The sequence below is a fragment of the Condylura cristata genome, unplaced genomic scaffold (genome assembly GCF_000260355.1).
Source record: "Condylura cristata isolate star-nosed mole 26May11 unplaced genomic scaffold, ConCri1.0 scaffold00026, whole genome shotgun sequence".
In the NCBI taxonomy this organism is placed as follows: Eukaryota; Metazoa; Chordata; class Mammalia; order Eulipotyphla; family Talpidae; genus Condylura; species Condylura cristata.
In genome coordinates, this window is record NW_004567127.1 from 9,717,501 (window position 1) to 9,743,620 (window position 26,120).

Genomic DNA, 26,120 nt, shown 5'->3' on the forward strand with positions numbered 1-26,120 from the left:
TTTTTGTTATTTTCTCGCCTGGTCCATTATACTCCTGCTATGAGTGAAACCATCCAGTATTTTTCTTTCTCTTTCTGGCTTATCTCACTAAACATGCAGTTAATTTTTAATGTGGCAAAAATGACTTATAGTTTTGAAAATTTTCCTACATTACAACTGTGTTTCTTTTTCTTCTTTAGGTTTTTACTGCCTCATACCCAAGTTTACAGCAAAAAAGATTCCGCCAACTTGTGTTGATAAACGAAGTGTTCCGAGAAATCCAAAGCATGAGACATAAATTTGTCCAAAGTCTGAAGCCGGAGGATGACAGGGAATTGGATCACAAGTCAAAAGCCACCAGTCCCTCAGAGACCTGCATCACCCTCGTGGGGCCAGTCTTCACAGAGGCCGAAAAAACCAACATAGAGAAGGCTCCCAAACCGTTCTGTGTCGGAAATGAATTTTACATACCCCTGGAGAGACTTCTCGCTTATCCCAAGGTGAATCGCTTGTGTGATAACATAGAGGCGCTGAAAACGCTCATTGCTGACTCAGTAAGGCTGAACAGCGATGGTTCTGCAGTGAAGGTTGACCTGAGTGACGAGGACGACAATTATTGAGCCTTCCTTATTTCCTGAAATTCAGGGGTTTGCCAGAGTTAGGCTCCATTGGAGTCTAAACTTTTCGTGTAGTTATGATTCAAGTAACTTTAATTTGAAATTACTTACCTAACCTGCTGCTGTTTTTTTTTTTTTTTTTAAGTGTCTATACCTATTTTTTGGCAGGGAGTAAGACTTTTTGTTCATAATGTTCTTGGTCATATGTGTTTTTGCATTTAGTCCTGTTGAAAGTGACATTAAAAAGCTTGAAAGAAAATTGTGTTTAAAACCTTTTCCTAGGGGCCAGGAGTAGCTTTAACATTTTTCTAGGAGACTTTGTATCCTTTGGGCTCAATTCTGACCTGTAATACTTAGCCCAAACAAGAATGCATGTGTTTGCACGGAAGGAGTCTCAGGACATAAACCTTGCTCATGTCTGAGCACCTTTTTGTCTGGGAACTTGCTGATCGTAGTTGGGATGGAGGTTGTGTGGGCTAATGATACATTTCTTAGGGAGCCCAGGGGTGCAGAGGTAAGCTGACCAGCTATGGACCTCTGCCCACGTAGCTGCCCGTGGGTCTGAGATAGAGGCGGGCGTTTGCACGTTCCAAACCAGCTGAAAGGGAGAAAAAAGGACAGAAAAGGGCAAAGTGCACATTCCTTCCCTGGGAAGGCTTGATGCAAGTTGTTACATAAAAGTGCTGTTTCTGGTCCTCCCTGGTGGTGCCACAGGATAAAGCACAGCACTGAGAAGCTAAAGGCACTTCAGCACGAATTCAACCCCCGCCCTGGAGGTGACCCACCTGGTGCAGCAGACCTCTCCTGACCTGCCCGCTGCTCCCCTCAACAGTGTACTTCATCAGTCACCCTGTTCTGCTCCCCACTCTGTCTCTGGTGAAGCCTCTCACCGCCCCTGCACCTCTGGCCTATACCCCAGTTCTATATGCATAAACAAATAAATCTTAAAAAACAAAACAAAACAAAAACTGCTGATTCTGGTGAACCAGGTTGAACTGTCAGGGAAGCCCCTTGCAGCAAGGGCAGCTGGGAAGTGTTGCCTTTGGTTCTGGGAGGCCCCTTGTGCTCCTTGGTGATCTTGCAGATGAGAAAGGACATTGTAGTAACCAGCTACAGAATCAGCCACAACTGGAATATCCAGTAACCTGAAATAGGTGGTGCCGAGTTGGTGCCTGGGCAAGGCTCCTGGGTCTCATTCTTGAGCTAGGTTTTGAAGGGTCAGTAATTAAGTAGGTAGTAGTTGTTGAGGGGGGAGGGCACAAAGGGATTCTGTGAGTCACATCACCTCTTAACCAGCTGTTGAGTCCTTTTGTTACATGCGACTGAGACAGGCCTTTCTTCACACAGTTACAGCTTCATTAATGCTCCAGCCTGGGGTCAACAGATGCACTTGTTGGAATAGTCACGTGACTGAGTTGAGGTGGAAAAGCAGCGGCTATGACACAACGTGTCTGTGTTCCACTAAAATATTGTGTAATACAAAATGTAGCTGCTGGATTTTGTCTATTATTTGCAGACCTTTGCTCTAAAAAAGTCAATTATTCTTGAACAGCACAGATACGGAGGTTTTTAAAAGGGGAAAAAAATTGAAGACTTGAATTCTAACTGCTCTAAATGCAACCCAATTCGGACTTGTGGGAGGAAGCTTTAGCCCACTTGTGTGTGTCTAACAGGGTAGATAATCACATGGTAGAGTTGTTGCAAGCACTTAAGAGTAGAGGGCGGTGTGACATCCCAAATGCGTGTTCTTAGATCAGTTCCCTATCCGCCTGGATGATATTTAAGCACTATCCAGTTTTCACAGTAGTACTTACCATGCACCTACAAAAGGAACACAATTCTTTTAAGAGTCTCAGACAGAAGGATCAAATTCCTGTCATGTGCCTAAGGAACCCAGGACACCAAGACTAACAAAAAGCAGGCTTATTGTATCAGAGCTTGGCTCAACTGGAACAGCAGCCAAAGGCTAAGCGTGCCCCCAAGGAAGTTAGGGGCTTGATGCTGTGCTTGGTGGGTTAACACTGTGTTCAAGGTCATGTTACAGGGTAGCCCAGAGTGGACTGGGCCGCCTGTCTGTGGGGCCTCACCCAGCGCTCACAATTCAGTTACACTGCAGGTACACACGAAAGGGTCAATAATGGGCTTATTTACAAAAGGGGAAAGGAACAGGAAACAACACAGGGAAAGAGAGCAGGATACAAAGTAAGTGGAATACCTCACGGCTAGGCTGACTGAACACCGAGTCACGTGGTCTGGAGAGCCGGCGAGCCCGAGAGCCAGAGCGAGACCCAGAGCCAGTGCCAGTGCCCTGTTTATCCTCCCAAAATGTCCCAGAATCCATTCCTGCTGTTACAGGGTAGCCCAGAGTGGGCTGGGCCACCTGTCTGGGGGGCCTCACCCACGCTCACAACCGCAGGGACACACAAAAGGGTCAATAATGGGTTTATTTACAAAAGAGGAAAGGAATAGGAAACAACCCAGGGAAAGAGAGCAGGATACAAAAACAAAGTAATTGCCATACCTAATTGCCATAGGCTGACTGAACATACCAAGTCACACGGTCTGGAAAGCTGCTTCCCAAGAGAGGGAGCCAGCCAGCGAGAGAGGAGCCAGAGCGAGTGCGCCCTATTTATCCTCACCAAATGTCCCAGAATCCATTCCTGCTAGCTCCGCCCTGGGGTCCTGAGTTCTCTCCCTGGTACTGCTGGGAGTTGTAGTTTTCAATCACTGGAGTAATGTATAGGGTGCAGAAAGCTGGAGTAAGGGGTGGAGTCCGTAAGAGTCTGCAGAGTTCCTTTAGGACTTCCTTCCCCTTAACAATTACCCCCTTTTGATTTCATACCACCATATCTATGGTGGCATAGATCACAGGGTGTAGTCTTCATTGAAGACAGTCTCTGTAACACTCCCAGTCTCTGTAAGGTTTCCAGCATATGCAAAAGAAGCAGCAGTCACCAGCAGTGTTCACGATTGCCAAGGATGATGGTCATCACTATAAAATACTCCATCATTATAGGTGAAGAGAAAAAAATGTTGCAATATACGTATATCAAAATAACAGGAACAAACAAAAATCTTCAAAAACTGGTTTAACTTCTGTAAAAACAAGTTCTCTCAACCTTGATTCCAACTTTATCTAATAATGTATAACATATTTACAAATTCAAGCTAACATTTAACCATATTTCTATTTTTGCATAAAATCACAGGGTAGACTAATCAAAAAGCAATTTTTAGTTGGCCTTGTTGGAACAGTCCATAGTATCAGAGCGAACAGTTGATGTCCAGTTGATGTAGGCTTTAGGAACAAACATTAGTTCCAGCAGGTTCCATCTGGGGTCACCTTTTCTCGAGGTTACCTGGGCTCAATATTGTCCAGTCCGGGTTGTCCAGGCCTTCCAATGGAGGCAAGCTTCCTCACCTTCTTTGGAGGTTCCAGGAATCCTACAAACAAAGCAGCAGATGCTCATCCTCTTCGTTCAGCTCAGTTTGAAGTTCCTGGAGAATGCCAAGCAAAGCCACTGAAGCACATTGCCAATTAGTTTATGCATACAAAATAACCTGTTGAAGTTACACAAAAACAGACTCGTAAGTAATAAAAGACTCTGCAGAGTTTCTTTAGGACATCCTTCCCCTTAACAGTCAGACAGGTCATGAGTCACAATCCAAGACATGTAGCAAGTTGCTTATCACAGGACCTGGGGCGCGGGGCTTCCCGGCTCGGGCTCCATGCTTCACCGACTTTTTTTATTTTGGAGCAGAACAATGACCCTCCTGCATGTTGCATTATAGATCTGTCTTTAGAATGAGTTGAATAACTGCTGGTCAGGTTTGTGGTGTCTCACATGTGTGGAATGTGGGTACCTGCTGCATGGGGCGGGCCTGCAGCCCCTGCTCTTGAACTTGATTACTAGGCCTTGTCTATAATTATTTTTAAAGATTTACTTATTTATGTATACAGAACTGGGGGACAGGCCAGAGGTGCAGGGCTTGAGAGGATTCACCAGAGACAGAGTGGGGAGCAGAACAGATTGCCTGCCTGTAATTTTTAAAATAGTTTTTCTTCCCTTTGTATTCTTGTTGGGAAACTCTTATGGTTATATATTATATTTTAAATGTTGAGTAGAGCAGTTCTGCTTTTATGAAACTAGGACTAAGTGCTGATTTTAAAGCATGTGATTTGAGAAAGTTTTGCTTCCAGACGGGAAACAACCTTGTTTCTTAATCTCTGGCTAAAACGTGATCGAAAGGTGTTTGAAATCTTGATCGCTACTTTTCCCCTAGTCTCCCTCCAAAAGCCCCTAAAATCCTAAAAACCAATACACTGTCAACTAAAAATTGTATTTTTAAAATAATAACCTAAACAATTTAAATTGTAAAAGTATTACTGTAAAAGATAAGACACTTGAGAACTGTATGGAATTTAAACTTCAAAATGTTTCCCTCCATACTGTTCTCCCACACCATCTTGGGAACTCCGTTTCTCACAATCACTGCTTCTCTTGAAGGGAGCAGCCCCCCCCCAACCAGTGTTCTGCTTACAGTTCTGGTGGGCAAAATGTTCATTTTCTGATGCTAATTTACATAAATGGTATTTTTTTATGCAACATTTTCAAATGCATCATCACTAACCATCTACGTTCTAGTTACATGTTTTTGCAAAACATTAGTAGTAATGCATGTTATTGCTAAAAAAAATCCCTTCAGAAAGGATGTAAGGAAGAAATTAAATACTCCTCCAGTTGGCTTCTCTCACTGCCTCTCCATTTCACTCCCTGGAGACAGCTATCAAACGTTTCTTAGGTTTCTTCCAGTTAATTACAAGTAGGCTCCAATTCTGCAAGAGACAGTGGCCTTTTGGGGGGCAAAATTGTTTCTTTTTCCAGGAAAACGGATGCCCCACAATTTTGTAAATACAGAGAGAGGCCTCAAGCACAAGAATGCAACATGTTTTCATTCCGAAGAATTAAACTATTGAATGCCAGTGAAAAATTGTGGTTCTGCAGAGGCAGATTTTAAAAAAAGATTTATCTATGCATACAGAACTGGGGTACAGGGGATGCAGGGGGGTGAGAGACAGAGTGGGGAGCAGAACAGGCAGAAGGAGTACATTGTTGAGGGGAGCAGTGGGTGGGTCAGGAGAGGTCTGCCTCAGAGGCATGTGGCTCAGGGCCAGGGATGCACTTAATCGGCTGCAGCCAGCTTGCTGTGCTGCGCCTTTACCGGATGTGCCAGAGGGAGGGCCCGAGGCAGATCTTTACCTGCCGATATTTTCTGGGAGAGACAATTCTAAACAACCTCCCCAAGTAGGTGTGAAAAGTACCTAACCCAATATAGATTTATTGGAACCTCCTTGGATCTTGAGGTCTGAGTCAGATTTGTTTCCGTGGCCCTGGCAACTTCAACATCCTTAAGTCTTCTGCTCTTTCCTAGCAGCTTAATGTTCACAGCACTTCCTGTTCAGTTTCCACACAATCGAGCTGTGAAACGCTTCCCCTCAGGCTCCCAAACTCCCACCCAGGCAACCTTCTCACTCCTACCAGCCCCCCCACCCTTCTCACTTCAGGCTTTTCCAACCTTCCAGTTTCCAGCACATCCAGTAGTTGAGCTTTTTAAGAGTGGTGCTCTCAGCCCCTGAGGCGCTCAGGTCTGCCCCAGTGATTATCAAGGGAAGAGCTGAGGATTTATCCCTGACCGGGGCTCCTGTGGAGTGTGATGTTGGTGACCTGGGAGGGATGTGGCCTGTGGCAGAGGTGTGGACTCTGCCTTCAGGGAGGATGCTGGGGGCTACGGAACACAGGATTTCCTGTAAAGGAGCTGGCAGAAGCAGGAAGTCAAACATGTGGACTGGATGTTAATTTACCTTTTGCTGCTAGTTTTGACGCCAGCGGCATGCCTGTATACACCTTTTAACTATTCAAAGTTAGTGCTAGTGACCTCTGACTATTTATCTGTTGGGTTCTTAATGTTCTGTCAGATCCTAGCCTGCACTGCTGCAGGTCCACCCCATTTCATCCTGTGTGCAGTAACCACAGCTGGAATTAGTCAAAGTAAATTTATCCTGGCTTTTTGCTCCCTACTTCGGCATCTCATTACGACCCCATGGGAGCATAAGCTTTGCTTGAACAGGCTGTCGTTTTCCCACTACTTTGTCCAGCCTGTCTCTCAAGCTCATCTCCCTTCTGCTTGGCATCTTTGTAGAAGGGAATTTACACTCCTTCATTAACCCTGTGCCCAGGGAAAACTCTTTTACCTTAATGTATCAAAATCCTGCAAATATTTCACATGTTCATGTCACGTAGGGGGAAAAGACACAGGATCACGTGGGAGAAGTCAATTTGAACAAAATCACTGAGGTTCAATACCAGAAGGTGGCACACTTTTATCACTTCAAGCACTTGCTGTTAGGACTCCCTGGTCTGACTCAGTCACACCAATTTTCTGGAAGAGATTGGAAGTTCTCAGCTAAAATGGTTTCAAGATGTAGTAACAAAGTCAGTTTCTTAAAGAGAACGGATAGAGGAGATACCTCCCTGAGCTGTAACTGCAAAAGATTGGGGTTGAAACTCATGCCTACAGGAAGGTTTCCTGACACTTACTCCCAGGGAATACTCTCAGGGAACGTGTCAGTCTTGTTTCCTAAATTAATACATCCTGTGCCACGTGGGATGGATTAACTCCACTAAGGGTCTCCTATCATGCTAATGAGAGGGTGATTATATTGCATCCTAGGGCTGCTATCAAGTATAGGGAAGAGGAGACTGCAGTGAGGTAAGAAAGATCCAGATAGCGGGAGGGAGGAGGAGAGAGGTGGGGCAGGTCCTAGCAAGAAGGCTGGGTCTGGGGGCGCCACACCTGAGACAAGGGCAGATCCCTGCACCCTGCCAGGCTCTGTTGCGATCAGGCACAAGTTGTCCCAGGTGATGCGGCAGGAACCTGTGCACTTGGGGAGGTTTGAAGGTTTCCTCAGAGCCATCCTGGCCCACTTGGGACAGCCGCCAGTGCTTTAACGCAAATAACCTTCCAGAGGAGCCAGGTAATCTGGACAGACTGGAATTCATACTGAACCAGTTTTTCAACTTCAAATTGCAATCATAAATTGAATTTCAGCAGAGGGAATGTGTTGACATTTTTTCCTCACTGAGGATTCTAGTTGCTGGGAAGAACAAAAACACTGGGTGCTCACGTGTTTTCCATCACAAATCAAAGGGTGAGTATTGTCTCCACCATAGATGAGAAGGCAAGTTCTGAGGGAGTTTGAATTCAGACCAGGCTTATCTGACTCAAAGCCCAGAGTTCACAGAAACACCTTCAAGGGAGACATTCAAGTGTGCATTCCACTACCCACTAATAAAGAAAAGGGAACCCCCCCATGCGCACCCCCATCCCTTTTCACTTCTGTTCTTACCCTGGCAAGAATCTGACAAATTTGTGACACTCAAACTTGAAGGTATGATTTTACTGAACACATAAGATTCACTTTTACATTATTACAAATACTTTACAATAAAAAATTAGTTTTTGTTAAAAAAAGACATCTCCTGTATTTATAGTTGTGTAAGTAACACAAATATATAAATAATATGAAGGTCATTCCCCAAGTATTAGAACAGAATACTAATGGAATCACTTCAAAAACACTGTTTTGATAAGCATTTACATAATTATCCACAATTATACCAATTTCTAAAGGATCAAATGAAAGCACAAAAGGAAGGTGAGCCCTCCCCAAAGATGTATTTCTCCAAAACAAAAACCAAACTGAATATGTATCCTAATTGTCTTTTCTCTGCATGGGATTTGGTCAGCAAGATACTTCTGTTTTATATTAAGATGAACGTATTTGTAATTGCAGAGTACGCTGAGGAAAAGATTTTTTTCCAGCTTTGTCACACGTAAAGCAAGTTAGCAACCACTTATAGCCATTTAAAATATACTATACTGTATTTGTAATCACCTTATGAAAAGTCACACATATAAGGGAATCATAAGTCTTTGTTTCCAGAGCAGTCTTAACACAGCATTAATATAGGCATACTTCATCCTTTATATTTTTAGGCTTCATATTCTTTAACATCTCGGCTATTAAAGTTATGCATAATACCCGACATACAAGAAATGGCATAACAAAATTTAAACTATACAGAGCTTGACTATATTCACATGATGTACCATCTAAGAGAACTGACCAGGTATAATTTCTGAACTGCCTCAGCTAAACACTGTTAAAATAAAATGCAACACAATCTTATGACTCCAGTGTCTTTCAGCACATTATTACATGGGTAGCATTATTTACTGATGCCTAACACTTCAGACTACCTCCATGGAGTCATCTTGAGCTTACAAAGTGTCCCATTTAGCATATGAAAACCTTAAATTATTTCTGGATGTTTGAAATTATTGAACTCAATTCTACTGAATCTGAATATATTTTGACTGGAGGCTAGTTAAGAGATTTATTTTCCTTCTAGCAACAAATGGATAGAAATCTGTGGCTCACTGTTTTCATGCAAGAGAACCAAACAAACCACAGATCAAAGAATCTAGTTTGGATATTATCACTCTGATAGTATTTTGCTAGGACGGAATGGTAGACTTTTGGATTCATGATCAAGAGATTTTTTTCTTAGTTTAAGAACTTATCTACATTGGCTGTTTGTGAGCCTTCAACACCACTGCTAACTGTACTTGAGTCAACCATCGAATATATATAATCTGATGGTTTGGGGCCTTTTCTGCCTTTGAGATCTTTCATATCCTGTGTGGTGTCAGTCACCAGCTCAAGTATGAGGAAGTGGGCTCCCCACAGGCCCCAGTGTTTCCCTGCAAAGCTATTTTAAGACTCTTCTTTATCTGATCACAAATATGTAACTTTAAAATACCACTGATTTTCTATAAGCCAGAATTAGAAAAGGTTTTTTATCTGCAAATTCTCCAAGACTGGGTGATTTGAAATTTGACATCGTATTTTAAAAATCCACTTGTTAACACCTCATTTTTCAAATTCAGTTTTCTAAATTTAAAATAGTGCCAAAGTGGACTTGGTGTTTTTAATAATTAAAGTGGAAACACGACAGACACTTAGGCCATGTTTAACAAGCACTTTCCAAGGATGATGGTGAAATATGACTGTAAAGTATGCTAGTGGAACACAAAGTACAATAAACTGAATCTGGAGTCCACTTTTTTCTCCCTGATTAATGTTTCTTTTGTTATGTTCGCTTCTACACAAATCAAGTTGTTGTGGTGGCTGCTAAAATTATAAAGGTGTAATTTTTATTCTTTTCAAAATCTCTCCACCTCTTGTTTTTTAAAAATAGCCCTATACCATTTTAAGTACTCAGAGCCAATCTCACGTGAAGATTTTAGGGCGATGCCAGCAAAGACAGGACCACGCCCTGAACACAGCACCTTTCACATGTCCTCACAACCTAGTTATTATCATTGAAGGAACCACAGATTTGCAGAAGAGCCAGTAAAAAAGAGAGTTTAGAAATAATATCTTGAAAATAGAAAAATATGTTTTTAAGACATAATAAATATCTCTGAATAATATCTTCATATCTATTAGAAACAAGTTCACTTGTTTACTCACAGCAAATCTGCCATTTAAGATAACTTTTCCTGGGTTAGACTAAAATGTTCAGGTCATTCTTTTTCTGCTCCAAACAAATCTTAAAAGCATCAGAAAGTGTAACTGATGACTCAGGTAATCCGATCTCTCTACATTCAAAATATTTAAAATGGGATGTCATGTCTTTAAGTCTCAGAATCTATTTGTAAAAGCAGCATTGGCCTAATTTGGAATACCCATCCTTGCTTGAAGCATTTAAAAAAAAACCTAAAATGAAGTATTCAAAATTTCCTAAATCTTCAAATTTGAATATGAAAATACCTTCTTAAAAATAATATATTTCTTCCTTTATTTTGCTAATTAACATGAAAAAACCTTGACCAAAGTAATTCTCTTCTAACATATTATGCTTTCTGGACATGGATTTGAAAATAAAGGGTGGGGCTTATTTTATAAAATTTACAATTTTTCTTTAGTAACTGAGTGATTCCAAGGAAACAGAACTTTTCACATGGAAGCTGTCATGGGAGAGCAGAAAAATGCTGAGACTCACCTGCTGTATTGTTAAACTGGATCCAGATCAGATATCCTTATTTATATATGTTATATTTTCTCTTAAAATATTCTATATAATGAAAAAAAACCAACAAAACAAAATCACAGTATCTGATCACGGGGGCTAAAACAAAACCACAGAATCCATGTTAGTAACAGCCAAGTAACGGTCCTGTCTTTCATCCACCTCCTCCTTGGAATAATTTTCAGTGTCAGTAAGTCTGGTCTTGGACAGAGGAAAGGTTGCTTTGTTTCTGGTCACATCAGTTTTCCTCCTGTGATTCTAAATATCGACTCCTGAAACCAGTAGGTATTATCCAGTTTAAACAGCTCTTTTGTTAGGTGCCTTATGGCAGCCTAACGTACTGAATAGTAAACTTAGCTGCATCTCCTATATAGTGCCGTGGGAGTGCTGCAGTTCACCTAGTATTAACCACATGGAACAATGCTACCGCGTAATAACAACATTATATCCATCCACAAAGCTCAGACTTAAACATACTTGCTATTCAATTTAGGACTTATTCAACTTACGATATATTTGGAATTATCAAGCATTTAACACGTTTAAATTGTAGTATAACATTTTCCGAAGCATGAACAACCACACTTATATCAATTATTGCATCAAAAGGTTAATAAACTTAGTACAATACTGCAGGTAGTATAATATGGAAGATTTTCTTAATAGAAGTAATGACTATCTTCACAGGCTTTATAGGGTTTTAATGATATTCACTTACTGTCTCTTGAACATGAAATAACTGCAGCCCAAGTGTGTAGAGCATGTCTACCACAGGTTTTACATTTCAATACTGAAACTATACCCAGATGTACAGCGCTGCTCTCCTCATCTGGGCGTTCTGAAGGAAAACAGGCTTTCCATCCATTGTGCAGTGAGCCGGGAGCTGTGTGTGGCTGAGCACACACGCCACACCCCTCGAGACTGCCAAGGTGTGTGGGAAAGGACAGTCGTAGGCTGCAGAGAAGACTTGGCTCTGCCTTTCTCCATAGATGAACAAACTTCCTAAGTGCCTGAATAAGGTGGCTTGATAGCTCAACTGCCCACAGCTGAAGCACACAGGGAAGCCTCGGTTCACCGGATGGACGTCTAGCGTTTGATCACGACTTGTTCATAAGCTCCAGGCCCCACCCTGGAATAGCAGGACAAACACATTCAACATTTTGAGCTGTCGTGTTGTTCTAGTTAACTTTGCCCCCAGAGAGATAGTACATTAGGCATTTTCTACTAATTTAATTTCTGAAAGGTTTGTAGGTCACAGTAAAAAAAATACTGAAAAGAGTCAATGTTTATAATTCATACACAGGATTAATTTAGCCCCCGACCCTCTCACTTTTATTCTCACCTAACTAGGAATCTTATTCTTACTCTATGAAGACACCCAGGAAAACATTTTTTTTTTTTTAATATATAAACACTAAAAACATCCTAGAGCATATATTGATTCTGGCAGCTCAGAGTTAATAGTTTTTAGTTACATTAGTGGCCCAGTGTCTTAATGTACCTTCCTAGAAAGTGTGAGAATTCTTTTAGTCAATATTGAAGTGTCATTTATGTGGCCATTCTTGTAAATTATCAATGTACTTCTAAAGAGGCTTCTTTCTTCATTAGTTTGATTTGGCAGATGGCTGGTTGACCCCCCCAAATCTACTGTTCCCTTTTTCAGAGTATAAGGTGGGCACAGGCTGACTGGCTAGAGATCCCACATCCTATCCTTTATAGGTGAGTCCACGTGTTTACATTTCTCTCCAGAGAATGTGCATGGAGATATTATCACCTGCCCTGCTACCTTAACAGGAAATTGATTGCTTTGAATACAACAATCTAACGTTGACAACATAGTTATGCAGGATGGTGAAGGACAAAATGGAAGTGGCTGGATCAATGAATCACTGTCTGGGGGTAAAACTGTCCTTTCAGCCTCACCATTATATTGTTGAGTCTTTTTTTTTTTTTAAAGATTTATTTATGCATACAGCCTTGGGGTACAGGCCAGAGGTGCAGGGGTGGTGAGAGGCTTCATGGGAGACAGAGTGGGGAACAGAACAGGCAGATAGAGGAAGTACATTGTTGAGGGGAGCAGTGGGTGGGTCAGGAGGTCTGCTGTGCCATGTGGGTCACCTCTGGGCCCGGGGTTCGGACTCACACTGAAGTGGCTGAGGCTGGCTTGCAGTGCTGCGTCCTAACCTGCTGTGCAACGGGGGGCCCTTTGGATCTCATTTTTATAGCAGCTTTGCCCGATTACGCTACCAGACCTCTACTAATGAAATATGGTAACTACTGAAAGACTTACAATATACAAACTTTGTAAATAAAGTACTTAAGAAATATTTAAGTGATGGACTTACTAACAGAAGGTTTTTAATTATTATTGATGCCTTATGGTGTTAAGAATGGACACACAAGTTCCCTCTACTATTTCTTTGGCTTGGGGGGATAGTAAATGCTTTCTGTAAGTCTATACAAATAGACAGTATCAAAAATGATGGCAACTGTATTTATTTTTGGATGAGGATCATTCTATCCTTTCTGTGACTTTTTTGGAGTGAGCAGGAGGGGAGATACTATATAGAGGAAGTGTACTGTTGCTTAAAGTTATCACAAGTACTCGTGTCCTTCTTTGCAGGAGCTATCACCGGACATTTCAGAGATCAGTAAGGCCAGAAGCAAACTGCCCTGCAATGTCCTGGACACACCGGAGATGAGCCAGAAAAATGGGCACTGGCTGAAGAAATGAATTAAAAATTCTTCTGGTTCTGAACACCATGAACAGTGTAACTGTCTCAGAACAACCGGGCTCCATGTCCCTGCAATTCTGACTCACTGTGGGGTTGCGCTGGAACTCCACAAACACTACAGGGGAACACTGAGCATGCGGGGAGCACAGCAGGGCGGGACTAGGCTGTGGGGAAGCGATGGGTGATCAGAGTTTCTGCTGCATCCTTGAGCATCTGCTCACTATCATTTGCTGCAGTGCCAGGAGTCAGAATGGCTTAGTCTGGTAGTGCCTTTTCTGCATTCTGAATTTAAATAACTACTAAAATGATGTCTTGTTTTCTGATCTGTAATGAGGTGGAGGAACTGGAGAGGACGAGAAACGTTCCTATCGTCCCATGTTGCTGAGTAGTTGGGTCGACTGTTCACAACACACAAGAGCAACAAGTGAAATGAATTTTGCTGTGCTCTTTCTAGAATACCAGGCTAAGAATTCTTTTCTAAATGTCCTTTTTATATTGCAGATTGCCCAGTGCTCTACTGCTATCTAACACATTGCATAAACACATCTAAGGAAATTTTAACATATCAACTTACAAAATACAACTTCAAGCATACTTAGAATAAGGAAAACAAAGAGTTTATCCTAAGAGCTGGCGCTCTTCTCAAGGCCTCATGTTTTCTAGCCTCAGTCTCATGCCAAGGTGGCAGCCTTCACCTGCTACTATCAGAAACTCAGTCTGTTCTTCACTTTAGCACGGGCCTGCTGGGACTACACACCTGTTCGGAAGATGATGACTGCCAAAGGTTGTACTTCCGCCGGGACCCACAAATAATCTCAGTCCTTCTTCTGCAATGCATGTTTAACATATTTGTTATACACAACATTGTTAGATTACGATCAAATTATAATAAATTTCACATTTAACATTTGTTTCTTTAAAAAAAAACTTTAAGAAAACTACCTACAAGTTTTAAAACAGACACAGCTTTCCTCACGGACTTTCATAAAGCTCTTTTTCTTAAAACTGGGTAGAGATAGCTCTTCCTATACACTTTCACAATAAAGGTTTAATTATTTCCCTTTACCACCAGCGGCATCATAAAATCAAGTCCATTGTTAACTGCTCTCTAGTCACACCAGCATGAATAATTGCACCTTTCAAATTGGTGGCATGTAAATTTTCAGCTTCAGTGAAAATGCTAAGTAGGGAATGAAGCATTCTGTTATTTACTAGCATTTCCAGGTCACTGCTCAACCCCCCAAATTACAGTAGTGACTTGAAGCACTTATGTCTGGCTATGAGAACGCAGATACAGCAACCCTCCCAGGCCTAAGAACATGGTGGACACTGAGGCATAGTTAAATGCAATGAAAGCTTTCTTTAAAGCTGTTCTCTGGTAAAGTTCATTCTTTGATACATTTAGTATCCATTCTTAGAAATAAATGAGCGGTGAAGTTAGCTTCAGAATTCAAGGCCATGAAACTTAGCTTACAGACATGCAACCCTCAGAATCAAGATGTCCTGCCTCTCTGACCGCTGACCGGGGTCACATGAACCTAATGACGTAACTGCACATAGGAAAGGCCAGCTACAAACCTTCTGCACTGGAATCGAGGCTGAAGTCTTGACTTTGTAATATTTTCTCCACAATGTCATCTGCATCCACTCTTGTGTCATCAACTCGTTTGAGCTGAGATTCTACAGAATCTTGTTTCACTGGACAGCTTGAAAAGCATTAAAAACATTTTCTCCGTTTTATTGCATTATGAAAATAAAGTTATTTTATTTTTTTCAGTTAAAACTGAGAACAAATGCATAGATACCGGCTGAGTGTTTCCAGAGCTGTATCTTCTTTATCATCTGTATCGAGATGTGGTTCAGCTACTTTTTGCTCAGTTTCATCACATGGCTCTAGTATACTTTCCACCCCTGTTGATGTACTTCCCACTGAAGTATTTCTCCTGTGGCAGAACTCAGAGAAACTGGATGACCGAGAGTGGCACGTGCTGTAACCTGTCAAAGAAAATCACTCTGGCTGTCACACTCCTATCAGACACACTGCAGTCAAACCCTCATGGCCCAGACCACAGCTGTCTCAAGGCCATTGGGGTAATAAAAGTCTCAGGAATTCAAACTTCATTTTTAACCTCTACCTGACACTTTTGACTGCTGGCTTGCATAGCTTGGTGTTCTAGAATGTCCACAGGCACCAAGTTCATCTGGAACAGAGGCACTCTTTGCTGAAAGATCTGCAATAAGTCATAACACGATGTTACTAATTATGCTGACAGTGAATGGCGACTTTGTATTCTATGTGGAGAAAGAAAGATCCCTTTAATCCAGCAAAATGTAAACAACTAGAATGCAAGAAATACAAATGAAGAAATTACGGTATTTTTCATAAAATTTAAGTTTTCTATCTTAAATAAAATTATTTCAGTTTTTACATTAAGAAAAAAAAAAGATTCAGAATACATCCTAGGTGACTAGATGATGATGAAGTGATCTTATAATTTAAATGTAATAAAGTAGTTGAGTACATTAAAAAAATTATTTCAGTTTTTAGGTTCATTATTTCCCTAATAAAAATACGCCAGAGGTATAAATTCCTATAAACTGTAACAAAACTGCCATGTTTTTATGTGATTTTGGAAGAAATTTTGTTCTCAAAATTCTACCACAACAGTAAACTAACAAGCGTTTTGTTGTTTAATGCTGGTGTTGCTGGTGCTAGGCTGTAATTTGGGCAAATGTTTGCAGTTTAAATCAACACAGCACGGAATACAGCATTGAGAATAAAGGTTCTCAAGAAACTGATTATAGTATTCAGTTTCAAAGCAAAGCCCAGAAGCAGCAGTGGCAAAGCCATTTCCAGCAGTTCCCTGATAACGTGCATATTCCGGATTACACCCATATGTATTTCTAGAACGAGACTTCCAAAGAATGCAGAACTGTGACCATTTTCATTAGGGTGAAATATTTGGAAACTAGGCTTTTTTCACCTAGAGGCAAAAGAAAACCAATTGAGTAATACAGCAATTATAGCAGCAGTTCTATAAATGATACTGAGCGCAGCTGGACCAAAAATACTCCATGCAAGTGGCTGCAGGAGTGAAATGGCTGCGCACTCTGGGCAGGTGGTACTGCTCAGACCTCAAGGGCGCCACAGTGCTGTCTATTATATGCCTTATTGATGATATGTGCTTTTTATATTTACCTTTTTTCCCCCTTTACATCTTAAAAGGACAGATTTACCAGAAGGAGAAAGAAAAAGAAAAAAAAAAAGAGGAGGAACGTGTACAGTCACAGGTAGGCAGGAGATGCCCCTGCTGCTCTGCAAAGGGAAGAGGATTGTGAGGGAAGAGAGACCACGGTGGTTCTAAGTCCAAAGATTAACGAAAAACTTGGGCTCACAGAGTTGGCTCACATCAAGAACAACACAGGAATAACCCTTTACTCCTACGGTTGGCTCAGACCTTAATTCTTCCACCTATCTATTGGTTTTCAAAATTTATTCACTCAAATTACTAAACTCTTACCAAGCCAGGTGTGCAATACTGTTTAAGATACGTGGCGAACCCCACCTGCTAGCAGGGAAGGACCTCACCGAGGAGGCTAACGCCAGGTTTCAACAATGGACAGGAATCCCTCAGCCAGAGGAGGCAGGGAAAGCATGAGAAAAACCATTCCTGTTCGTAGAAAAACAAATAGCTTGGCAAAGATGGCACGCAAGGTAGCGGCTGAAGGGAGAGGAGAGGCGCAGGTGCCTGTGGGTGAAAGGCCTCTCACGAGTCTGATGACGGGAGTAACTCAGCGGCTTCACGCAACAAGAACACGTCACGTTTTGGGAAGATCACTTTGGCAACAGGTTGAACAGAGGGTGGGAGTAAAGGTTTCCTAATGCTCAAGCTGAGAGTGAGATGTCTAATAATAGGCACAATGACAGAACACTTTTAATAAGTTGAACTGTGCCAGGATAACTGAGAAGATACAGGACGGCGACTAGGGAGGCCTGGGTGGGGGATGAGGGAGGTGAGGCACCCAAGACATGCTCCATCGCTGGATTTCTACCATGTCCCTGGCTTCACACTGGGGGACACAAAGACAAGTAAGACCGCCTGGAAGAAGAATTTTGAGTTTAGCTGAAAAGAATGAAAAAACAGGTAAGCTTCAGCACAACAGGCAGCATGAAGTGGACCTTTCCAGAAAGCATTTGGCCATATGTACTTGCTGTCCGTAGAACACAAACTTGTTAACTGAAAGCGTTACAGGGCACTCCAGTGTGAACTGGGCCGCCTGTCTGTGGGGCCTCACCTGCGCTTAAAATTCAGTTGTATTGCAGACACACACAGAAGGGCTATGGGTTTATTTACAAAAAGGGGAGAGGAAAAGGAACAATCCAGGTTAAGAGAGAGGGATACAAAGTAACTGGAATATCTTACCAGCTCGGGGAGACTTGGAGCTCTGGTAACTAACTGCAAGCCCTGAGTGACACCCCACCCAGAGCTGTTTTTCAGAGTGAAAGATAGTGCTGTAGCAAATGGTGCCCTATTTATCCCCCCAAAGTCCCAGAATGCCTGCTAAGCTCCACCTTTGGGATCCTCACAGTTCTCTCCCTGGTACTGCTGGGAGTTATAGTTTCCAATCACTGGAGTAGGGGGTGGAGACCAGAAAGCCAGAGTAGGGGTGGAGTCCACAGAACTCTGCAGAGTTTTTTAGGACATCCTTCCCCTTAACAGAAGTATCTAGCTCACAGTCACATGATCCCACCTATATCTGTGCAATAGTTATGTCCAACAGCGTAGGTGACATTGTTTAGGGAGAGGGAAAAGAGGGAACCAATTCAAATATTAAGAGGAAGGTGTAACCAAGAAACCGGAAGAGAAAATATCAGAGAACCGGCAGAGAACCAAGGGAAGAGAAACCCAAGGGGAGTGAGTGGTTCTAAGGTGTGGCTCAGGCCCAGCAGCAGCAGAGTTGCCTCGGGGAAGTTGAGCAAGGCAATGTTTACTCCCTACTCAAGTGAAAGGCAGCCTGCAGTGCCAGCAATCCTCAACTGAACAAGCTCACCAGGTGATTCTGTTGTACACTAATGGTGGAGATACCCTGACAGCAGGAAAAGTGATCCATGGAAGAGAGGCGACCAAAGAGAAGTCTTTGGGGAGCAGAGGACAGTGGCCGGTGTGTGTCACTGCTGCATGTCATCGGGTAGAGCTAACCCCTCAGACAAAGTGAAGCTCTGGACTGACCAGACTTGGTCAATGACCAAGTTCAATGACTGTCATTGAATCTTTGGGTATTTACTGGCTCATTTCAAGCCACAGAAGCATTGAGTATTTAAATCTGGGAGAACTGTGGGAATGTATTATGACTTCAAGCAGTACTATTTTTCACAAACTACAAAACTAGCAAGATCCATACCTGCTATTCCAAGATGGATTTTGAGAGTCTCTCCACCTTTTCTGTCTTCTTCCAGAAATTCAGACTCACCAGCAATTGGTATAGACATTGATGTAGAAGGAGGTCTGTAAATCAACATATCTAAGCATCAGAGCTTGAACTGTGAATCTGAAAGTCTGAAATGTTGTTAGACTGGTTGTGTAGTTGGACCCTAGTCTTAGTAAGGAACCTTAGTATGTCACCTCGTTGAGGATGAAAATAATAAAAAATCAACAAACAATATGCAAGCATTCCAAAAGATTCAGCAAGGTGAAACACTTGTCATGAAGAGAATGCAACCTGCAACAATGTGGATGGGCTTGGGGGGGGGCCGTTCGCTCAGTGAGGTACGTTGGACACAAGCGCTGTATGACTTCACTTATGTGAATCCTATGCGGTATACATAGAGGTCAAACAAATGAAAAATCTAAATAAAATGAAAATCAGCTTTTTAGACTGTTAAGATCCATTTAATAGATGACAGACGGGAAGGGGAAGAACAGGTGAAACAGGCTTGAGGGGACAATTATATGTGGAAGGACAGAACTGTAGTGTGAGGGGTGAATTTGCTATTGTTTGTGTATGCTTTATAAGATTCATAAAGTCCATGATTGATAAGGATGCACACGTGAAACTTACATAGTGTTATAGTGAAATGTTACCTCAGTAAAAAATTATTAAAAAAAGACTTGAATAAGATTCGTGGGGGAAATTGTGACAGCAGAAGGGGCACTATGGGAATGACAATCTGTCCAAGTGCTCCCGGCGCTTGATGGGGGGGCGGGGAGGGGTGCTTCAACTCTCGGCCCAGGCCAGGGGTGTCTGTGAGGGGCAGGAGACACCACGGGATGCCTCGTGCTTCCTGTTTTGGTGCCTAAACTTTCTTGTTGTCTCCGCCAACGTAACAGTTCTCATGGTTTTATTTTCTACCTTCCCTATACACATTTACCTACCTGGGGAGAGTCTATAAAAAGCCTCAGTTGTTTAGATTTGCTTTTGGGGCTGGATTCTCTGGGGGAAGGTGTAATATTTTTATTGGCTAATGCAAAGCTTTAGCGCCGTAAGGAAACTCTGAAGCAGGGGAGGCAAATGTGAGTTCTAACGAGAATTTAAAAAAATCCCTAATCTTTTGAGGTTGATATTCTAGAGAAAAAAAACCCCATCTTCCTGAAGATGATCTAGATGTCGCAATTCTTAGAGTCCTACTCTATTAGCTCCATGGGACTTTTGGGCTATGCAGGACATGGGGATACAGACATTTCAAAAGCCATTAAACCTGTTTAATTAAGGACTATTTCTACCCCAGGATCTTCTAAATTCTAAACTTGTATCCCATTGTGATCCTATTTGGACAGTGTCAAGTATTTTGTACTGTAAATAAATTAAATAATCTATCCTTGACAAATCCACCTCTCCCCAAATCTGGCATCTTGTGGGCCCTGAGTCTGACTGTGGACGCCGGCTCAAGCCACAAAGTCACCAAAACTGGAATCTTAGCTGTTGCCTTTGTCTCCCTCTGGCTCCACTGTCTACATCGGACCCATCTCCAGACCTCACAGATTCTTCCTTAATGTTTTCTCTATCACTCTCTTCTATTTCTGCTAATTTAATTTGGCCTTTGTACCTTTTTCTAGATAACTACAAGAGCCTCTTGGCTTACCTCTATTCTATGCTACTGGGCTGTAGACTTTGAAATATGTGTGTTTTAAATCTGAGGATTTAAAACACTCAGTACCTCTGGAAGGGCGCCCACTCCTTGATAATCTCAGCTATGGGCAATAACTGCTCTCACACTGGGAGACGAGCCATATGGAGAAAATTCATCCCTTATGGGAACTCAGATTAAGGAGATTTCCAATCCATGATTTTAGCTGGGCCTTGGTAGTTTTCTGTCTCAGTCTCACCTAGTTATGTGGCATCACTGGATGTATATATCACTGGATGTATAAAATGGACTGCTTTTTTCTGGCCCTCCCTGGTGGCACAGCGGGTTAGGATGCAGCACTGCAAGCCAGCAGCAGTGGCTTCAGTGCTAGTTTGACCCCCGCCCCGGAGGTGACCCATATGGCGCGGCAGACCTCTCCTGACCCGCCCGCTGCTCCCCTCAGCTTTGTATTTCCTCGATCTGCCTGTTCTGCTCCCGACTTGTCTTTGATGAAGCCTCTCACTGTCCCTGTACCTCTCTGGCTTGTACCCCAGTTCTGTATGCACAAATAAATAAATCTTAAAAAAAAAATACTGCTGTTTATTCTATTACCCCTTTTGTGCTGAAGATATTTTTGTAACCCTTACTGAAGTTGTTTAATGATGGAATGAGATTGAAATTTTTTACATTAATTTCATAACAAAGCTTAAAAATAGGTGAAAAATGACCTCCTAAAATGATAACACTTACTTAGTATTTTGTAAATACTCCTTGCCATAGGGGAACATGGGCTGTTTTTCCCTCCTGGAGTGCCATTGCCCACCTCTGCTTAGGAGTTTTCTAGTCAGCCTTGAAACCAGCTCAGTGTAGTGACCTTGGTGAAGACTTCCCTGGCTCTCCGTGACAAGGAGTTGGGGGCTCTCTCCTGCCACGCCTGGGTATCACAGACTTCGGTTACTTGTCCTCCAAGTGCAGCTGCTGCTCCTGACCACTCAGGGCTCAGGATCTTTGCTGGCCACCTTCCTCGGCTTCTATTCTGACTATTCTTGACAATTTCCTTTGTTTTGGTTTTTCTATGATTAACCGTCTTAACAGAAGCCGACAGAGATTTGAGCATATCCATCCCACTACCAGCTGTGATGTGGAAGAGAATGCTGTGAGGCCCCTGTGACCTCGTGTACCGAAGACAGCAGACCCTGGATTGCAAGAAAAAAAAATCCTCCTCCAAAAGCTGGAAACCCACTGAGAGCAGAGAAAAAGGAGTCTCCCAGTCTTGCTTCTGCACGTCACCCCCGCCTCCAAGACACCATATGGGTTGCGGAACGTGACGCTCCCACGCCCACCTCTATCACTTACTCCTGCTTTGCTGTGTTTGTCAGAGATGTTCTTCTCACCCTAGCCCCTGTCTGAAGACATCTCATCAGCTTCAGCTACTGGTTTGAATTTTCTCCCTCCCGTTCTCTCAGGATTTGAATCTAAAGGCCACGTCAGCACCCACTGCCAACATGCCTTTTAACGTCCTCAGCTGAGGCACGTGTCTTCACAGAACTTCCCAGCAGCCACCGCGCACTGACTGATGCCGGCACGAGCCCCCTCTCAGAGCCACCAGAAACAGCCCGTGGATGCTTTCACTCCTCATACCCACATCCGTGGCCACATTCGCTGTCATCCTCTCTCTTGACGATCCGAGCACACTGTACTAGCTTCTCTTCTGTATCCCATTTCTCTAGCCATTTCACCACCCATATTGTGTAAAAATATACGCAACTGTCTTCATTGTTAAAAAAAAAAAAAAATCAACAAGAGCATGGCCTTGACCACTTATTCTCTTTATGTCCCTATTTCCCTCTTATATATTTTCAAAACATTCCTCCCAAATGCTTTTATTCATGTCTCTTTTTTCCTTAAAACTCTCTCTACCCAGGTAAGGCGTCAGTCTGAGACCATTTTATTAGGGGGCTTGTCAACATCATCAGTGGTCTCTGTACTGCAAATCCCAAAGGCCAGTTCTCGGTCCTTTTTTTCTGTGGCTTGTCCCTCCGTGTGTGGCAGTCAGTTCTGCGCTCCTTTTCTGAAACACACCCTTCACTTGGCTTAGGGCCATGCCCTCCCGTGTTCCTTTCGCCTCTCTCACCCATTGTGAGTGCTGGTTCTTCCCTACCCCCCAACTTCTAACATGCTGACATGCCCCACACCTCAGTTTGTGATCCTTTTATTTACACTCAACCCTCTAGGTTATTTACTCAAATCACATGGCTTTAACAAGTATTTATGTGCCACTGATGACATGATTTCCAAGTTTATATCCACAGCCTGGGCTACCCAACTTAACTCCAACTGGATGTATCCAGTTTCCAACTTACCGTGCCGGGCTTGGATATTTAAATAAGGATCTCAAATTTAACATGCTAGCTTGTTCACCTTATAGTTTAATCATTTCAATAAATGGAAACACCATTATTCTAGTTACTCAACCCCTAAACCTTGAGTTACCAAAAACAATCACCCAACTCATCTATTTTCTGCCCTCGTCTCCTTAACTGCTCCCACAAATTGTCTGTTCTCTGCCTGGCCATCAGGTAGTTGATGCTCTAAACCCTCTAGTAGCTTTTTATCTCATTCAGCTATTATGGGGCTTACAAGACTCTTAACTGATCTAATCTCCTACCTCTCTCCTCATTCACTCTGCTTTACAGACTCCGACTGCCTGGCAGTTACTTGAACCTGCCAAATATGCTCCTCTTTCAAGGTCTTTGTCCCGGTTCCTTGTACCTAAAAGGCTCTTTCCCCAAATATCTGTGTGGCTTGCTTCCTGCCTTCAGGTCCTGCTCAAATATCATTTTTACCCGGGAAGACTTCCTGACTATATAAATCACTAACATTTCTCTCCACCATGGTACTCTTGATCTGCTTTATTTTTCTCACAGAACTTATCATCTGTATATTGTCTATTCACTTGTTAGTTTATTATCTGTTTTTCTCTTAGACTATAAGCTCAAAGATAACAGGGATTTGGTTGATTTTTTTTTTTCACTGTTGTCTTTCTAGAGCCTAGAATGGAACCTGGTACCTGGTATGACTTTCACAGGTATTTCTTGAAGAAATGAAAACCCACCACAGAGGTCAAATAAAAGCTTTAAGTTCATGTAATAGACCCCTAAACCTGAAGGTGACGAAAGAGCCACAGCTGGAATAATTTAGCATGGACACGACACTAGGTAATAGTGACTTCTATGGGGGGGGGTTGGGTGGGGCCAGCTGCTTTGGAAAAAAAAAAAAAAAAGAACTATCCCTTCACTGGCCTTAGCCTGCCAACCCCACAAAACAGTACATATTTAAGCAAATGAATCACTCTTATACATTCAGAAAAATAATGTATTAGCTGGGCATTAACTTACGTTTTAAAACACGGGTCACCAGACATCAGTTGCATGCTGATCAGAACCTAAACATAAGAAAAGGAAATAGTCTGATTATAGAAGATGTCTTAAGAGAAGCCCTGTTCTGCTAATCTATGTGTTCACTACAGTATCTAGTCCAGGGCTTTGGGTTTAGAAAGAAGTAAAATGATTGTTGAACTGAGCTAGCTTCAGTATTAAATTACTGCTTCATACTGACATCCAGCACTTTGTAACTGCAAAAATCAGAGTGGAAAGCGTGGACTGTGAAAGCTAGTGCTCCGTCAGTAACAATCCAGGGGCGTGTGGCTGTGCTGGGGACTGTGTCTTTCCTCCCAGATTCCTGTGGTACCTAAGCGCCTGGAAAGTTTCTTCTCAATCTGCCATGCTGATGCTTCACGGGGAGTCTGCTGGTGGCTTTTACATGTCGACTACTTCTGGTCTTTGCTCCAGCCTTAGATCAGAATTGAAAGCTTCACTAATGCTTTCTGAAATGCTATTCTCTAGTTGCTACTTCTAAAGAATCAATCATTGGTTCTTGCTATGTTCATCTGGAAATGATAGTAGGAATAGCAATTTTAACAAGAATAACATTAATAAAAATCATGATTTGAGGATTTATTATGTGCTATGCTCTAAGTGCTTTATATACATTATTTCATTTAACCTTTAGAGGTCCAATGAGCAATTAATACTTTCATTTTTAATCCCAGGAGATTAGGTAGTATTTTCAAGATCAGATAACTGATAAGGGGCAAGGCTGAGATTTGAACCTGGAACTGTATAACACGGGCTTAACTTGCTTAATGATGGGGGTATATACTGAGAAAAGCTTTGGTGGGTGATTTCATCACGTGTGACTGTCACAGAGACTAATCACACAAACCTAGATGGCACTACACACTACAAACCTCAGCTATGGGGTGCAGCCTTTAGGGCCACCACCAAAGAAAACATAGTCTACCCTCAACTAAAATGTCACTCAGTGGTGCAAAAGACTGTACTAAAACTCATGGTCTTAATAAAGAATTGGATATATGTACATATATATAACTATGTGTTTCCCACCTAATGACTGACGTGCATACACACATACACACACGTTTCTTTTTATTTACTCTTCTGCCTTTACCTTAGTGCCTTCACTACATCCTTTTCTTCTTTTTTCCCCTTTAAATGTGAAACTTATCACATGCTTGATTTATACCTATTGGCCAGGTTTCACTTCTTTTTACACAGAACTCTACACTGAGGTCCAATACATCAAACTGGAGCTCGTGAGTGTACTGGCTATATCAGGAAGGAACTGGAGAGGGCACTTATAGTTTTAAGTACTGTGTAGGTAAGAGAGAAAGTGAGGCAGAGGCTGGAGAAGATGAGAAGTTTTTTTTTCCCCTTTAATATGTTCATTTCTATGTTAGTGAGGATGGTTCATTAGAGAGATAATTTGGAGAAGGGTGAACCCAAGGGGTAAGACGCTTGATTAGGGAAGTTTTAGATTCTAGAACGCAAGGGCTGACTTGTGACAGGAAGAGGGATACTTCACTTACTCTAACAGGAGGCAAAGAGGAATAACCAGGACTGGAGAAACAGGAAGAACTTTAAATTCTGTGATGGGAAGGTGAGGGAATTTTAGTTTAATGGATCTATTTTTTCAATAAGGGGTAAACCAAAACCATGAGCGGGGAGCAAGAATGGTATGTGGAGATATAAGGAGAAAGAAGGTGTGAAGCAGAAAGTCTGGGACACTGAGAAAGGAGCTTCCGAAGGAGGGGAGCAGAGGACCTGGTGACAGTGAGCGTGACTGTGTGATGGCAGCCAGACCGGCTGTGGCCTCCAGCAATGCTCAGCACCTGGATGTAGAGCCAGAGAAGGCAACTCGAGTCTGATTAAGGTTAGGGGCTACTAGAGAGAGCAATGGGGGAGACAAAGGCACAGGGAGTATATTAAAGGATTTGTTTCTGTGAGTCTGGTGTGTATTAGAAAGCAGGTAACATGAGAGACTGCTGGCCAGTTGATGAGAGAACTTCATTCGGTTTGTGGATGATTATTTTAGTGAGACACGCATGCTTCTGAGTCTCAGCTTCTTCATCTCTAAAACAAGGACAACCTATCTCTATGCAAGCACACAACCTAAGCTGGTTAAAGAAGGTAGTGAAAAGCAGAGG

The 26,120-nt window shown here is 42.3% G+C and overlaps 2 protein-coding genes across 6 annotated transcripts in view; one reads left to right on the forward strand and one right to left on the reverse strand.

The window, feature by feature from the left end:
• Positions 1-1,313, forward strand: part of HENMT1 (HEN1 methyltransferase homolog 1 (Arabidopsis)) — an 11,439-nt gene extending 10,126 nt beyond the window's left edge. For all 4 annotated transcript variants that reach the window (XM_012729986.1, XM_004689510.2, XM_012729987.1 and 1 more), the window contains exon 8: positions 180-1,313. In XM_012729986.1, the coding sequence (XP_012585440.1) occupies positions 180-599 (420 nt within the window). In that variant the 3' untranslated portion in view covers positions 600-1,313. The remainder of the gene's footprint in view (positions 1-179) is intronic.
• Positions 1,314-3,701: 2,388 nt separating this feature from the next.
• FAM102B (family with sequence similarity 102, member B) overlaps positions 3,702-26,120 on the reverse strand; it is a 51,837-nt gene continuing 29,418 nt past the window's right edge. Inside the window, exons 5-12 of one of the 2 annotated variants that reach the window (XR_001145844.1) lie at positions 23,953-23,999; positions 18,892-18,995; positions 15,624-15,719; positions 15,294-15,483; positions 15,067-15,194; positions 14,246-14,315; positions 11,472-11,882; positions 3,702-4,094 (exon numbers count right to left, since the gene is read on the reverse strand). Coding sequence is in view for 1 of the 2 variants with exons in the window: in XM_004689711.2 (XP_004689768.1) it covers positions 11,840-11,882; positions 14,246-14,315; positions 15,067-15,194; positions 15,294-15,483; positions 15,624-15,719; positions 18,892-18,995; positions 23,953-23,999 (678 nt within the window). In the remaining variant the exon portion in view is untranslated. Of the gene's footprint in view, positions 4,095-9,820; positions 11,883-14,245; positions 14,316-15,066; positions 15,195-15,293; positions 15,484-15,623; positions 15,720-18,891; positions 18,996-23,952; positions 24,000-26,120 lie in introns of those variants that run through there. The other variant, XM_004689711.2, reaches the window with a different exon arrangement.